Source organism: Ambystoma mexicanum, chromosome 8 (assembly GCF_040938575.1).
Source record: "Ambystoma mexicanum isolate Mex_15411 chromosome 8, UKY_AmexF1_1, whole genome shotgun sequence".
Lineage (NCBI taxonomy): Eukaryota > Metazoa > Chordata > Amphibia > Caudata > Ambystomatidae > Ambystoma > Ambystoma mexicanum.
Window position 1 is genome coordinate 1,124,892,379 of NC_090929.1, and position 14,266 is coordinate 1,124,906,644.

The 14,266-nt window shown below is 48.6% G+C and overlaps 1 protein-coding gene across 4 annotated transcripts in view; it reads right to left on the reverse strand.

Moving 5' to 3' along the window:
- The window catches only part of WDFY4 (WDFY family member 4), a 1,820,746-nt gene that overhangs the window by 704,376 nt on the left and 1,102,104 nt on the right, over nt 1-14,266 (reverse strand). For all 4 annotated transcript variants that reach the window (XM_069611160.1, XM_069611162.1, XM_069611161.1 and 1 more), the window contains one exon: nt 2,077-2,154. In XM_069611160.1, the coding sequence (XP_069467261.1) occupies nt 2,077-2,154 (78 nt within the window). The remainder of the gene's footprint in view (nt 1-2,076; nt 2,155-14,266) is intronic.

The window sequence follows — 14,266 nt, forward strand, 5'->3', positions numbered from 1 at the left end:
AATAAAGTTGTGACTGGTCATAAACAGGGATTATGGGGATTTAGACGCAAACAAGCTGAACTCTGTCCTGGCACCAATGAGTTTTACAAAGTAAAAAAGCTTTCAAAAATAATTTCCCTAGGCATTGGTTGAGTTTGCATAACTGTTCCAAAAAGCCAGCAACATGCAGATTAACACACAGTCCATCGGTTTACAAATTCTAAAGCAGCGAGCAATGGAGGGCAGGCGAGAGCAGGAATACATGTTCAAGTGCTGTTTGAATCTTATTGAGGGTCTTGCTGGTGAAAGGAAGCTGACAAATGTCTGTATTCACACCTCTTGCTAATGGCTCTTGAGAGGACCTAAGTTATATTCCACAGAAATTATGTTGTATGTAATCATGTTATGTGGCTGGTACCTAGATCTCAGATGAAAGTAACTACTAACAATACGCAGAACATTTGTGTTCAGATTCCCTTGAGAAGTACATGAATTGTTCATCACCATTGATGGTATAATCTCAGTGGCTCTGCCATACGTCTTGCTTGTTGGGTTTATGATTAAGTAAACACTATCAGTGCTTGATTATCTCTTTCCATGATTGGTGACGTGAATCTATTACAAATTCATATTGATCACTGTGCCCTAGATTTATAATGCAAAAACACATATTTTAATTCAAAACTTGCAAAGGAACAATGTGGACATATCAAATTAACAATTTAACTTTGGTACATTCATTATATTATATACATAAATGTAGGCTTTGATGGGGTCTAACTTAATGTGTTGCTTTGATGATATAACTTTTCGAACACGACTTATATGTCATTTATCCTGTTGGAGGAGTTGCAATTGGAAATACCAGAGGAATTCTGCTATCCCCAGGGCCCAAGTAAAATGGCAGCAGCATAGACCTCCAGGTTTGTTGCACGCCAGCAGAGTATCCTCCCAGTATTTTACAAGCACTGTATCAGTCCCATGTCTACTTTTGCCCTAATCTTTTTAGCTGCTGCCAGTAATTTAAACTCTCTTCTCCCTGGCACTCATTGCAGATCATTTCTTCTTAGCTCAAGTTTGCCTTTGATTCAGCTCAGGTTCCACCTGGTACTTCCGATGAATTCCCTCCTCCTGCACCAGCAGGGACGGCATTTGGGAGTCGCCAGGGGTCGCAACTGGAACCCCTGATGTTTCCTTTGCTACCCCTAAAAAGAAAAGTTGTATTTTTTTTACATTGACGCGCCTGGGCTGTGGTCAGTGCCATGTGGCTCTTTGTTTCTGGATTTCTGGAGTGGCTGGAATTTATGTTGAGGCCTCTTAAAAAAGACAGGGGGTTCCACAAGTGTAACACTTTAAGCAGTGATCCTAAATAAGAACGAATAGGAATAACAAACAATTTGTCTTTCTAGAATTCTATACAATAATTGCTAGACTCATTAAAGGGGTGAAAGGTCATGTTCCATCACTTCCCATGATGTCACTTTGGGTGGGGTGAAATGACATCACTTCATGTGATGTCATCAGAGGTCAAGGGTCATGTGATGTCACTTCTGCTACCCCTGGCATTTTGGTGAAATGACGTCCCCAGTTCTTCGCCCTCTCCCTTCATGGGCCAGCCTGTGCTTTTTTTAAACTCTTCCTATTATTTCAATTCAGTTCTCATCCCAAACAGGATTTGTTGATGCTCCTTGCTGTAATTCCCCATTTTCTTTTCTGTACTGTGGCTGGGCCTTTTTCAATTCCACAACACTGCAAGTGTTTTTTCATGCCCGCTTCTGCAGTTTTTGTTGGTCCTTCCCCTGGTCTTTACCCTCTCTGTCCCCGACTCTGTGTGTGATTTCCCCAAGTTCCCTTCCACTGATTCACCTTTGGTCTCTTCCGGGACTGTACAATCATGTACCACGTGCTCCTATGCTTCATTCTCAGTCCCTTAGTTTGAAACCAGCATGTTTATCCACATTGTGATTGGGTGCAGATGAGAGCCCTTCCCAGGTGTGGGAGTCAAGGAAAAGATCCATCACAGAGGTTAAGCTTCCGCTCCAGTATTCCAATACACATTGCTAACAAGTGCCCTTGATTCTCTGGGTTGCCACTCACCTGCAGATGATCTTCGTAGAGACACGTAAACACATCTTGCGCACTTCTCCAGCATTTGTCCAAACACGTGGAAAAATCCTAAATAAAGATAAAAGCAGGATGCAAAAAAAAGTCCGTGAAATATGCATTAAATGTTTGAACTAAGCAGACATCACTACCCATTCCAAGCATGCCAACTTGCCTTGTTCTATCGGGGTAGGACTTGTACAGTGCTGCTTTGAGTTTAGCACCACCCATAAGCCAAAACTATTTCATTCGAGTACAGCTTGGGAGAAATGGCATATGAGGAGGGATACAAAGCTTGAAGGTGTTGTTTGGTTACATAACCAGCCTTTAACGACCATGGCCATGTTAATCAATATGGCCATTACCACCCACTTCCTGCCCCTCCCTGCCCAAAACACATCCTCTTAGCATCTCTTTGAGCTAGATTTATCGATGCATACAATCAAATTTGGAGCTTTAAGTGCCTGCAAGTGTTTTTTTTAAAAGCAGTCTTCTGGAAAGTGAATGACTTATTTGTAGCTGTAAAGAGGTTACTGGTGTAATGTAAATGTCTTCACCAGGTCTGCCTTCAGCCACTCGATTTATAAGCACTATGCATGTCCTTTACTGAAGTCCTGTTAAAAATAAGCATTGGCAAAGCCAACAGTTTGGGCTTTTGTATAAGTATTAGGTATTTGCCAGGCATTGCTATTAAGTGTCCAGGGACTCGCACCATTTTGCCGCTGCTACCATCAAGGATTAGTTATCACTACTACGGTAATGCTTTGCTAATGCCTTTTCCATGCCTACACAAAAGCCAACATTGTTGGCATTGCCAATGCTTGTTTTAGTTGCATCGATCACTGTAGATTTGACTTTTCCAATTTAAATCCAGGACTAAAAGTCTCATAACGCACTGAAGAAAACAGGATTGGACAGTCATCAACTTAATGGAGCATGTTGACTTGTATGCCATTAAAACACCAATTTCTGGTCGTTCACTTTACATTGGCTATCTGGAGTGCTGGTGTTTGCCGCTTTATGAGAAGGAGATGAAAAGGTCCCATCTCGCCCTCTTCTCTTCAAATTTAAGGCCCAGGGATGGTCACTGTGAACATATTCTCTATAAAGACTAATCTACCCATCCAGTAGAAAAGGAAAAACACACCTTCCAAACTAACTTTTAAAGTAAAGTTAAATAGGTTGGAGGCAGAACATGAACTAGAGCTCCTTCAAGAACTGGAATCATCACCCCCATTAACATCCAATTACAAAAGGTAACAGAACATACAAGGCTGTGTAATGATCCCCCCTTCCACTTTGCTTCCCCCACCGCAGAAAAGTACTTCATTACATACATCCTGAGTACTCCGTACTGTGTGCTAAGATTTTCAGGGTGTTTTTCAGTTAGATGTATATATGTTATACCGTGCAGGTGAAGTGCAATGCCTTTACACGCAATCTGAATGGCTCATTAATGTATGCTAATATTTTCATTGTGTTTGCATTTAGCCTAATTGTGTAAGGTAGCCATTTCTCGCATTTAGCGAACTGTGTAAGGTAGCCTTACCTCGCTTTCAGCCCATTTGTGTTAGTGAGCCGTATATCGCATTTAGCCTAACTGTGTAATGTATTATGCATTCACTTAGAACGCCTGTGAAACGTAGCACTGCTCCATCTACACAGATGGAACTCAGGAAGTAGATGTTTGTACAGCTAACCCTTTTCTCCTCTCGCACACTGCACCTTCACAATTTAGCGGAAAGCACGGGCTCACTTCCACACTCCCTGAACTGACATATAACACAAGCACTATTGCACTTCACCTCTGCCATAAGAATGAAGCTACTTTTAATGAAAAAATGTGAACTATAGCTTACCACATAACTCTATCTCCTTAAGCACAACCCCTTTTTAGTCCAAAGTATACCTCTGCTGTGCACATACACACTCCATTTAGACATGGGTAACTAGCAGGTTCTTGGCCGCCGTCGCATAATTTTAATGGCTGAAATGCACATAAGCATAATAGAACCTCCAAATTTGCCCAAATATTTGGTCTCCGGTCCCTCCAAGGGCGTTTAACCAAAAGCCCATTGGTACCATAATTATGGTGGAAGGCGCTATAACAAATGACAAAATGAATGACAAATTGAATGAATTTAAGTTTAATTTATTTTATTCTGCGCATGTTGCTTACCGATGTAGTTTTGTTTCATGGCATGCGTGGGACAGTGCAGTGTGAGCGGAACTGCTACTTGAAACTCAACCAGTCCTTCTTTGCTGCAACGCCATTCCTCCTTTGGTTCACGTGGGACTAGGCCCATGCACATACAGCAGGAGTCCCGTTCATCAGAGCACCTTTTGTTTCTGTTTTTCCGGAACATATTTTTATTATGGCAGATTTAAGACAAAGGGCCCCATGGGCAAGAATGACAGAATGCCCTGTGCAGGCAGGAAGTGAGGGAAGTGTTAGGGACAGACTCCCAGGTGTGCCAGAGCAATGCTGGGGGTCCGCGAAGTCAGAGGGCCTAACTCCCTCCCCAGAATAAATGGAGGACTCAGTCAGACGGCAAGTACACACTGCTGTTTATTACAGCCTTAACCAAAAGGGATCGATACAAGAACTCAGAAAAACTCCAGCATGTCACACAGTAAATGGCGCGCAGGCCACTTTTTCAAGAAACACGTCACTACTCTGTCATTGTATGGGCCGTTCTCCAAAAACATATTGCGGTGTGGGATTGACCGTCAGAAGCATAAAAACCTATATGGGCACATATACATGTCATTCTACTGGCTCTTGCATGTCAGGTGACTGGCCTGTCCCTTCCCCAAAATCTAAGTTACTACATTATTGCAGAGTAGTGGGCCTACCATTGGTTCTCGCCCATTGCTACCCACCCCTAGAGTGCTAAACTGTGATTGGCTAGAGCTGAAGTCCCCAGGCCTGGGACCCAGAATTGTTCTCAGCTCACTGTGCACTGTTTCAGGGTGATGTGAACGACTATGTGTCTGAATTATCACTTGTGTGTACCACCTTTGCCTATGAGACCATGTCCTGCTTGTCACAATACTTTGATGCACATTTTTTGCAGCCTGCGTCTGACATCCTGGGATCGGCTCCCTTTTCCCACCACCAATCACTGTCCATTGTCTGCTTCAGCTGTATCAAATGTCTAGAGACCACAAAATTGAATTATGAGAGTGTATTCCCTTTTTCTGCAGTTGGTCCCTTTGCCGTCTGGGGATTGGAACGTCTTCATATCTCCTATCATTGGCTGTGGTCTTTGTCTCACGCGCCTGGCTCCCTGTGCAGCCTGAATCAGCTTGGCTCGTCCACTGCTCAATAATTTGAGGCCTGTTGTAGTTTTCCTTAACCATATAATGTGGTTTCTACATTGTCCATTTTATACTACCATCTCTATAGGTTAGTCACACTTGGCTCTGTCAGGTCCTATAGGTGCTCCTGCAGTTCCATAAAGTTATTTGCGTTTAAGCGTCTGCAAGCTTTGCTCAGGATCGCTTGTGCCTTGCGGGTTCTGTGTTACTGCGTTTGGCTAATGACAAAATAATAAAAGCAATGACAGTAGGTATATGTATCTGTCCTCTAACTATAGAACTGCACGCTCGTGTTCTTCATGTATTCGATTGCATGTTTGTGCCACGCAGTGCAGATTGCACGTGTGCTTCATGTTCAACGCTGCTACGTCGTGGTGTCTCTAGTGATGTCAGCAACATGGCTTCTTGGTGCTTAGTCCAGGCTGTCCATGGAGGTGTCTGTGATGATAGCAGGTGGCTCTTCATTCACGCATGGATAGTGTATCTGTCGATCATTGGTGCATTTGGGATTCGTCCAAAATAGAATGGGTGGTTGCAGTATTTTCTGGCCGTCCATCTTGTCATGAACTTGCTGAGGGGGGGTGGTAAGATCCTGACTGCCTCTTCAGCAGAGTTTAGGATGGGAGGAGTTAATCACTATCATTAATGCAACAATGATGAACTTTAAGGACAAATGTTCCATGCTTTTTTAGTTGTCTTTTTCTATTATTGGATTTGTGTGGTGTGACGATCCTTCAGATAGCGTCACATTTTCCCAGGGTGGGGATCCTTTCCATGAGGCTAAGGAGGTGTGGCTGCTAACCAATAATTACCCCTGGGGTAGTAATATGCGGGAGGACCTTATGGAGAGGAACTCCGCTCCTGGGGACAAGGATGCAAGTCAGGGACACAGCCTCTTTAATTCCCGACCCCATAAGTAAGTGACATCGGCCAAACCTCTTTTTCCTAGTTTTATATCAGAAACCATGTATTATTGTAGTGGGCCAGACAATCTTAACATGATAGGTACAAGGATGAGGAAGAACCTGAGAATGGAAAAATACTCGACCAGCTGTTGTCAATGGAACTGATATTACTCCAGGGTAGTTCCTGCTATATCAAGATGCCAGAAACAAACGATGGCAAATGAGAGATGGAAAAAGAGAGAGAGATGGAGAGGAAGCTTTAGCACGCGGGATCAACCTCAAGGCGGAGGTAGAAGCAGAACCAAGATTCGAGAGGCTCGAGGAAGAGACGTGGAGGGTGTGGTTCAGGAGAATGCAAGAGAACGTCTTGCAGGCCGACTAGATATTGGCAGTAGTGGAAGCAGAACCAAAAACTGAAGGAGGCATCCCGCACGGAAACAGAATGTCAACGGTATACAAGCAAATCCTCGTGCCCGATGGGCGAGAGTAATAAAGAGAAAGAGAAGAATCGGAATGATGCTCTGGCGAAACAAACATGTTACTGGTTAGATGACAGGAAAGCGTCTTTCTAATCAGCCAGGAACCGGCCCAACGAAGGACGAACATTGGGTTTTGGTGGCGTGACCTGTAGTGGGCAGAATGTGCAGTCCGACAACTGAGCCAATACCGCTAACCCAAGGCTTCTGCAAAGTCGCATAAGCAGACTCGAGAAGCATCCAGAGTGTTGGTGTCTGAGCGACCCGAATGGAGGGGACAGTCGGGTCCATTACCAACATCAGAACAGCCAGCAGTACAGGGTCCAGGAAGTACCCAATGAAAGAGAAACTATATATCATCACAAGACCGGAGGCAGAACCGGTGAAGCATCCCAACACCAAGAGCAGGTAACGGGAGTTGTTAAAAGTCTGGGAGGGAGCCGAGGGAAAGACGAGAGAGTCTTGGAAAATGGACAAAAACATAATAGTATAAAGAATTGTGAACTAAGCAAACAAGGATAAAGAAGGGTTATCTTACAGAGAGATAACACTCAGCTCAGCGGTTGTGAATTAAATCTGTCTTTAAAATTCCAACCTCATCTCCCTGAAACGTTATTCAAAGGGTTATCTTCTTGAACTCTGACAAAGGAACAGAAACCCTTCCACAGGTCTTCTGGAGCATCATTGGCAAGAGCAGAGATCTTGAGGGGACTTTCGAGAACCATTGTTGACAAAGACTTAGCACCCCCAAACAAACGGGATGGGAGGATAGCTCTGTGGCAACGCGTGGCTCTTGGAAGCAAGACCACGCTGAGCAAACACAAGTTGGAATCCCAGACCGCGCTTTTGAAAAAAAAAAAAAGCGCGTTATAAATAACATGCCCTATGACAATGAAACTAGCGCCTAGATATCTGTGGGTTATGTGCGCTGCAAATAAATGTAAAAAATACAACATACATGGGAACTACAAACCTGTTGTAATAACTGCAAGTTTTGTTGAGACCCATACGGAATGTTGGGGAACCAGTTAGGGGAATGGAGGCAGGGAACCCCCATTAGAGTTCAGGACGGATAGGGTTATCTTTCTTTTGAACATAGGTTTTTAGCAAACACCACGGCACCACTTGGTCAATCTCTTCATTCCTTGTTGCCACAGTGTTTAAGGATATGAAAGTCTGTAAACAGCGTGGTCTCCTCGCCAGCCTTTACTGACAAACTGATTTGCTCAGGATCATTCAATTTGTGCAAGAGGGAAGTCCACAATCCCTAGTCATCTGCTCATCCCTCCAAAATCACAGGCTCTCCCGTACCCCTTAAACAATCTTCTGCTCACTCCTTCCTTTTCCATCTGCTTCAATGTCTGCTTCCAAAACCCAACTCCTTTCACCTACCATTCACTGCTCTCTTCCTCTCACATCAGCCCCCCCATCCCTCCCAACTTCCATCCACTGTCTCCTTCCCCATAAGAAAAACGATTGCATTAACATGAATAGTGAAACCTAGCACCACAGACATCTAAACAAGCACCTGAGGAATACATCTCAATAATCCATGCCCAAGAAGAACAAGTTAATTTCTTACCTGGTAACGTTCTTTCGATGGGATGGTCCGACGACGTATTCCATATCTATGACATGTAATCACCACAGCTGTGCTGCTTCGGAAATTTTTTTCGGCGTCTGCGTCCTGCGTCGATGACGTCGATGCGCCGTCGTCGAGGACCTCCTCTGACGTCCGACGTCATCCGATGTGATAAGTAGGACGCACGACGCCCGTAGCCTCAGTTGTAGTTTTTTCCCCCAGAACGTGTGACATTAGTCAACTGCCAGTCAGACACAAAGCCTTGCAGAACGTAAGCTGCAATCGCAAAAGAAATTCTGCAGCGGGGAAGGCAGGGAGGGAGCGATATGGAATACGTCGTCGGACCATCCCATCGAAAGAACGTTACCAGGTAAGAAAGTAACTTGTTCTTTGAGGAGATTGGGTCCTCCGACGTATTCCATATCTATGACAGACTCCCAAAGCAGTACCAGAGCAAGGAGGAGGGAAAGAATTTAGAATCAAAATTTAGAATTGCCAATCAAATAGCAGAGCAAAGGACTGCCTTGCCAAAGGCCAGATCCTGTCCTCGGATGGAATCGAGGGAATAGTGATGTACAAATGTATGTACTGAAGCCCAGGTGGCTGCATCACAGATGTTGCGAATAGGAACACCCCTCTGCAGGGCAGTAGATGCAGCCACACTCCTGGTAGAATTGTCCCGCAAGCCAGCCGGTGGATCCTTACCCGCCAAGCGGTAACACTCCGAGATGGCCAAAATAATCCAGCGAGACAAAGTCTGTTTCGTCACAGCTTATCCCAAACGCTTTCCAGCGTAACCAATAAAGAGTTGATCATCCACTCTGACCTGGGACATGCGTGAAACATAAAAGCTTAAAGCTCTCCTAGGATCAAGCCTATGGAGCCTCTCCTCTTCCTTACCAGGATGCGGAGGAGGATAGAATGCCGGAAGAACAACCTTCTGGGCCAAATGAAATTCCGTCACTACCTTCGGAAGAAAAGAAGGACGAACTCTAAGGACAACCCTGTCCTTGTGAAATACAGTGAAGGGTGGCTTAACTGAAAGTGCCTGTAACTCACTCACTCTGCGAGCGGAAGTAACTGCAACTAAAAACACAGTTTTCAGAGTTAACAGCCTCAAAGGGCAAGAATGTAAAGGCTCAAATGGAGCACCCATAAGAAACTTAAGAACAAGGTTTAAATCCCAACCGGGCACCAGGAAAGGTGACGGAGGGAACACATTAGTGAGCCCTTTCGAAACTGTGAAATTAAAGGGATTTTAAAGTAGGAACACTCTTCAGACGAGCGCTTAAAGATGGACAGCGCCGCCTGGTAACCTTTAATGGTACCCACTTGCAAGCCCCTGTGGGCCAAAGAAAGTAAAAAGGACATAACCATGGGGATGTCACATGCAAAAGGATCCACATTCTGAACTCTGCACCAGTTGCAGAACTTACGCCAACGGCAACGGTACAGAGACTTTGTTGCTGGCCTTCGGGCCGAGAGCAACACCTCCATCACGTCTTCAGGGAGGTCCCAATCCTTACACCTCAACCTTTCAGAAGCCAAGCGTGAAGGTTGAGGGATCTGACCTCTGGATGGAGAACCTGACCCCCCTCCCGTGAGAGCAGATCGTCTCGGTAGGGAAGACGACGTGGAGGGCAGATGGACAAGTCGAGAAGGTCCGGGTACCACGTCCTCCGAGCCCACGCCGGAGCAATGAGGATCATCCGGGAACCGAACTTCTGTAACCTCCGCAGCACTTGCGGGATGACGGGGACTGGAGGAAACGCGTACAGCAGCGGGAATGACCACTCCACCACGAACGCGTCTCCTAAAGCTCCTTTTGGAGGAAATTCCCGCGAGGAACCTCTCGCACTTCCGGTTGACACTGGAGGCGAAGAGATCCAATTGAGGGGTCCCCCAAAATAGGGAAGATCTCCAGGAGAATCGCCTGAGCCAACTCCCACTCGTGAGAGATCGTGCTCTGCCTGCTCAGAGCGTCCGCCGTCACGTTTTCGTCTCCAGCCAGATGAACTGCCAAGATCGAAACTTCCTCCTGGATGGCCCAGAGCTCGAGCTGCATCGCCTCCCTGCACAGAGGAAGTGACCCCCCCCCCTTTTTGTTGAGGTAGTGCATGGCCACTGTGTTGTCCGTCAGGATCAGGACATTCTTTCCTCGCACAGTCGGCAGAAAAGCCTTCAGGGCTAGCCTGACGGCCCTCAGCTCCAACAGATTGATATGGAGTCTGGACTCCGACGGAGACCAACGACCGCTGACTGTCAGCCCGTTGGCATGAGCTCCCCATCCCATGAGGGATGCATCCGTCACGATCGTCACCTCTGGCCAGGGAAGCCAAAATGGAGCCCCCTTCATCAAGTTGCCTTCGACGGCCCACCACAGAAGGTCCCGGGCGACCGAGGGCGGCACCTGAACCAGGTCCGACATCCTGCCGGAGGACTGCGACCATTGCATCTTGAGTGCCCACTGCAAAGATCTCATCCGCAGGCGAGCCTCTGGCACCAGAAGAATGCAGGATGCCAAGAGGACGAGCAACCTCAAGAACTCGAACGCTGGGAGCGTCTGGGCATGCTGAAACTTGTGCACCATCTGCTGAATGTGAAGAGCCCTCACCTGGGAAGGAAAACACTGCCCCAGGGAAGTGTTGAGCACTGCTCCGATGTACTGGAGCCGCTGTGTTGGCGTCAAATGGGACTTCTTTAAATTGAGGGAGAAGCCCAGCCTGTGAAGGGAGTGGCAGGTGACGGACAGATGATCCAGGACTTGCTCGGGAGAGCTCCCCCTGATCAACCAATCGTCCAGGTAGGGGTAGACGTGAATCCCCCCTTGCCTGAGATGCGCTGCCACCACCACCATGAGCTTGGTGAAAACCCTCGGGGCGGAGGTCAATCCGAACGGCAGGACCCGAAACTGAAAGTGCGAGTCGCCAACCGCGAACCTCAGGTACTTCTTGTGCTTGGGATGGATCGGCACATGGAAGTAAGCATCCTTGAGGTCGAGAGACACCAACCAGTCTTGAAGCTGAAGGGCCTGGAGGACTTGAGAGAGAGTAACCATCTTGAACTTGCCCTTCCTGAGGAGTTTGTTCAAACCGCGCAAGTCCATGATGGGACTCAATCCCCCGTCTTTCTTGGAAATCAAAAAATAAGGGGAATACCATCCCTTGTTCCTCTCCGCTACAGGCACCAGTTCTATGGCGCCTTTCTCCAGCAGGGCTTGAATTTCCTGCGCAAGGAGCGGATCCGGACTCTGCAAAGAGAGGTTCCCCGGTGGATTGTCGCGAGGCCTGTGCCGAAAGGGAAGACAGTAGCCGTGGGTTATGATCTCCAGAACCCACACATCTGAAGTAATGGCACGCCACTCTACAAGATGCTGCGCCAGCCTTCCCCCAACCGGCGAACCATGGGACATGGCCTCATGACTGAGTGGTAGCGGCTGCGGCGTTACCTGAGGGCAAAGAGGCAACTGCCCGAGCGGCCTTGGCACCACGGGCACCCTGTCGTCCACCTCTGGTACCCCTGCGTTGGCCTCTTTGACTGCCAGCTCCTCTCGCTTTACTGAAGGACGAGTAATAGGGAAAGAAACCACCCCTCCATTGCTGTCCCCGAGGACGAAAAGGCGGAGGTTGGCGAACTGCAGCGCCCAATGATTTCGCTGCAGCTTTCGAGGTCTGCAACCTCTCAAGGCTCTCGTCAGCCTTGCTGCCAAAAAGGTGTTCACCGTCAAAGGGTATGTTGAGGAGCCGGGACTGCACATCAGGAGCAAACCCCGAATTCCGCAACCACGCAAACCTGCGTATCACAGTGCTTGCCGCCATGGACCTGCTGACGCATTCAGCCATGTCCAAACCCTACCTAACGGACTCACACATGGCATCCTTACCATCCTGGACCATAGCAAGGAAACCATCCCGTTCGTCCCCTTCGGGAATATGTTCAGCCGCTAACGCAACAGAGTTCCACAGAGTGTGTGTGAAACGAGACAAGGCACAAATGGAGTTGGCCGCCTGAAGCGCCATACCACCAGAAGAAAACACTTTCTTCGCCCAGCCATCAAAACGTTTGTCGTCCCTATCAGGAGGGATGGTAGGGTACGATGCCTGCTTTGCTGGGGCCGTGGCCGCCTGCACCACCAAACTCTCCGGAGTAGGGTGCCTGGTCAAGTAGCAGGGGTCGCTAGTGGCTGGACGGTATTTTCGTGACAAGGACCTGCCCACCGCCGGGAGACTCTCCGGAGCAGTCCAAGCCGCCGCCACCCTTCTCTGTAGAGCCATATGAAACGGCAGTACCGGGTCAGTTGGGGGACCAACATCAAGGATGTCCGTGAGATCATCCTGCACAAACTCCCCTTGGGGAGCAGACCATCCCAAATACTCGGAAACCCTAGCCATAAGGCGCCGGTACGAGGAATCAGCATGAGAGCCAGTCTCAGGCCTACAAAACTCCACCTCCGGAGAGGTGTCCAGTCCACTGGCATCATGCAGTGACTGCCTCAAATCGTCAAACTGACTATGGCCCGAGACAATTTCATCTGGAACCTGACTAGGAACCAGGCCATCAGAATCCTCATCCACCTCCGAAATATATACCAGGTGGCGAAAAGAAGGCACCCGAGAGTGCTTGTGCCACGGGGTACCTCCGACACCCCGGCCTCGAAAGGCGTTGAGGGCGTCGAGTGAATCGGCGCCAGCGTCGAGAGAACAGGCATCGGCGCCGAGAGGATTGGCGTCGACGTCGAGTAAATCGGCGTCGACGTCAGATGTGGCGTCGACACTGTCCTCGAAGCCGGAGCTCCGAGCGTGTCCTTCGACGACCTTTGCGTTGACGGCTTCGACGACTTCCTCGGAGCCGGAGCCTCGAGAAAGCCTGTCGACGCCCTCGACGCCTCAGACGTCGATGTCTTCCTGGAAGACATCACAGGTGCACACGTTCTCGAACATGTCGAGGACCGGGACCTGGAACGGGTACGTCGAGAACGAGTCCCCTTGTCCGAACGGGACCTCTCCCGTGACTCGTGCCGACCACTCTTGCGAGCGGTGTCTCTCGACCTCTCACGACCGACCCCACTCGGGGGCACGGACGGCTTAGTACCCTGCGACTCGAGAATCACCAGCATTTTCTTCCCGAAGGAAGCCCATTCCTCTGGCGTCGCACGGCTGGAGGGCCTAGCGACGTGCCGGGCAGAGTCCTCAGAAGAGGACCTGGAAGACAACCGCTGTCGGCGCTTCCGAGAATGCCTCGAAGAGGCCGAGGAGTGGCGAGACCGACTCCTAGAAGGAGACCCACGAGACTTCCGACGATGACGTGGAGAGTCTCCTCTCGAATCATCCGTCGAAAGCCCCGCAGACTTCGACTTCCGGGGCTTGGACACCCGACCTACCGACAACTTCTTCTTACGTTCACGTAAGGCTTTGGACGTGAGCGACTGGCAGTCGATACAGTCATCCGTGTCGTGGGCCTCCCCGAGGCACCAGAGGCAGGCGTCGTGCGAGTCCGTCACCGGCATCTTGGACCCACACTCCCCACCCTTCTTGAAGCCCGGACGTGGGGTCGAAGACGAAGTAGAAGACATCTTCACACGAAGGAGATTCTCACAAAAACAAACAGGTTCGAAGAACCGAGAAGAACAGAACTCCAAAGAGTCGAGGCGTTAACCGAGATTCACGAAGCAACACGTTCGCGGAAAAAACGGAACTGAGGCTACGGGCGTCGTGCGTCCTACTTATCACATCGGATGACGTCGGACGTCGGAGGAGGTCCTCGACGACCGTGCATCGACGTCATCGACGCAGGACGCAGACGCCGAAAAATGTTTCCGAAGCAGCACAGCTGTGGTGATTACATGTCATAGACATGGAATACGTCGGAGGACCCAATCCCCTCGAATACACGTTTTCTAC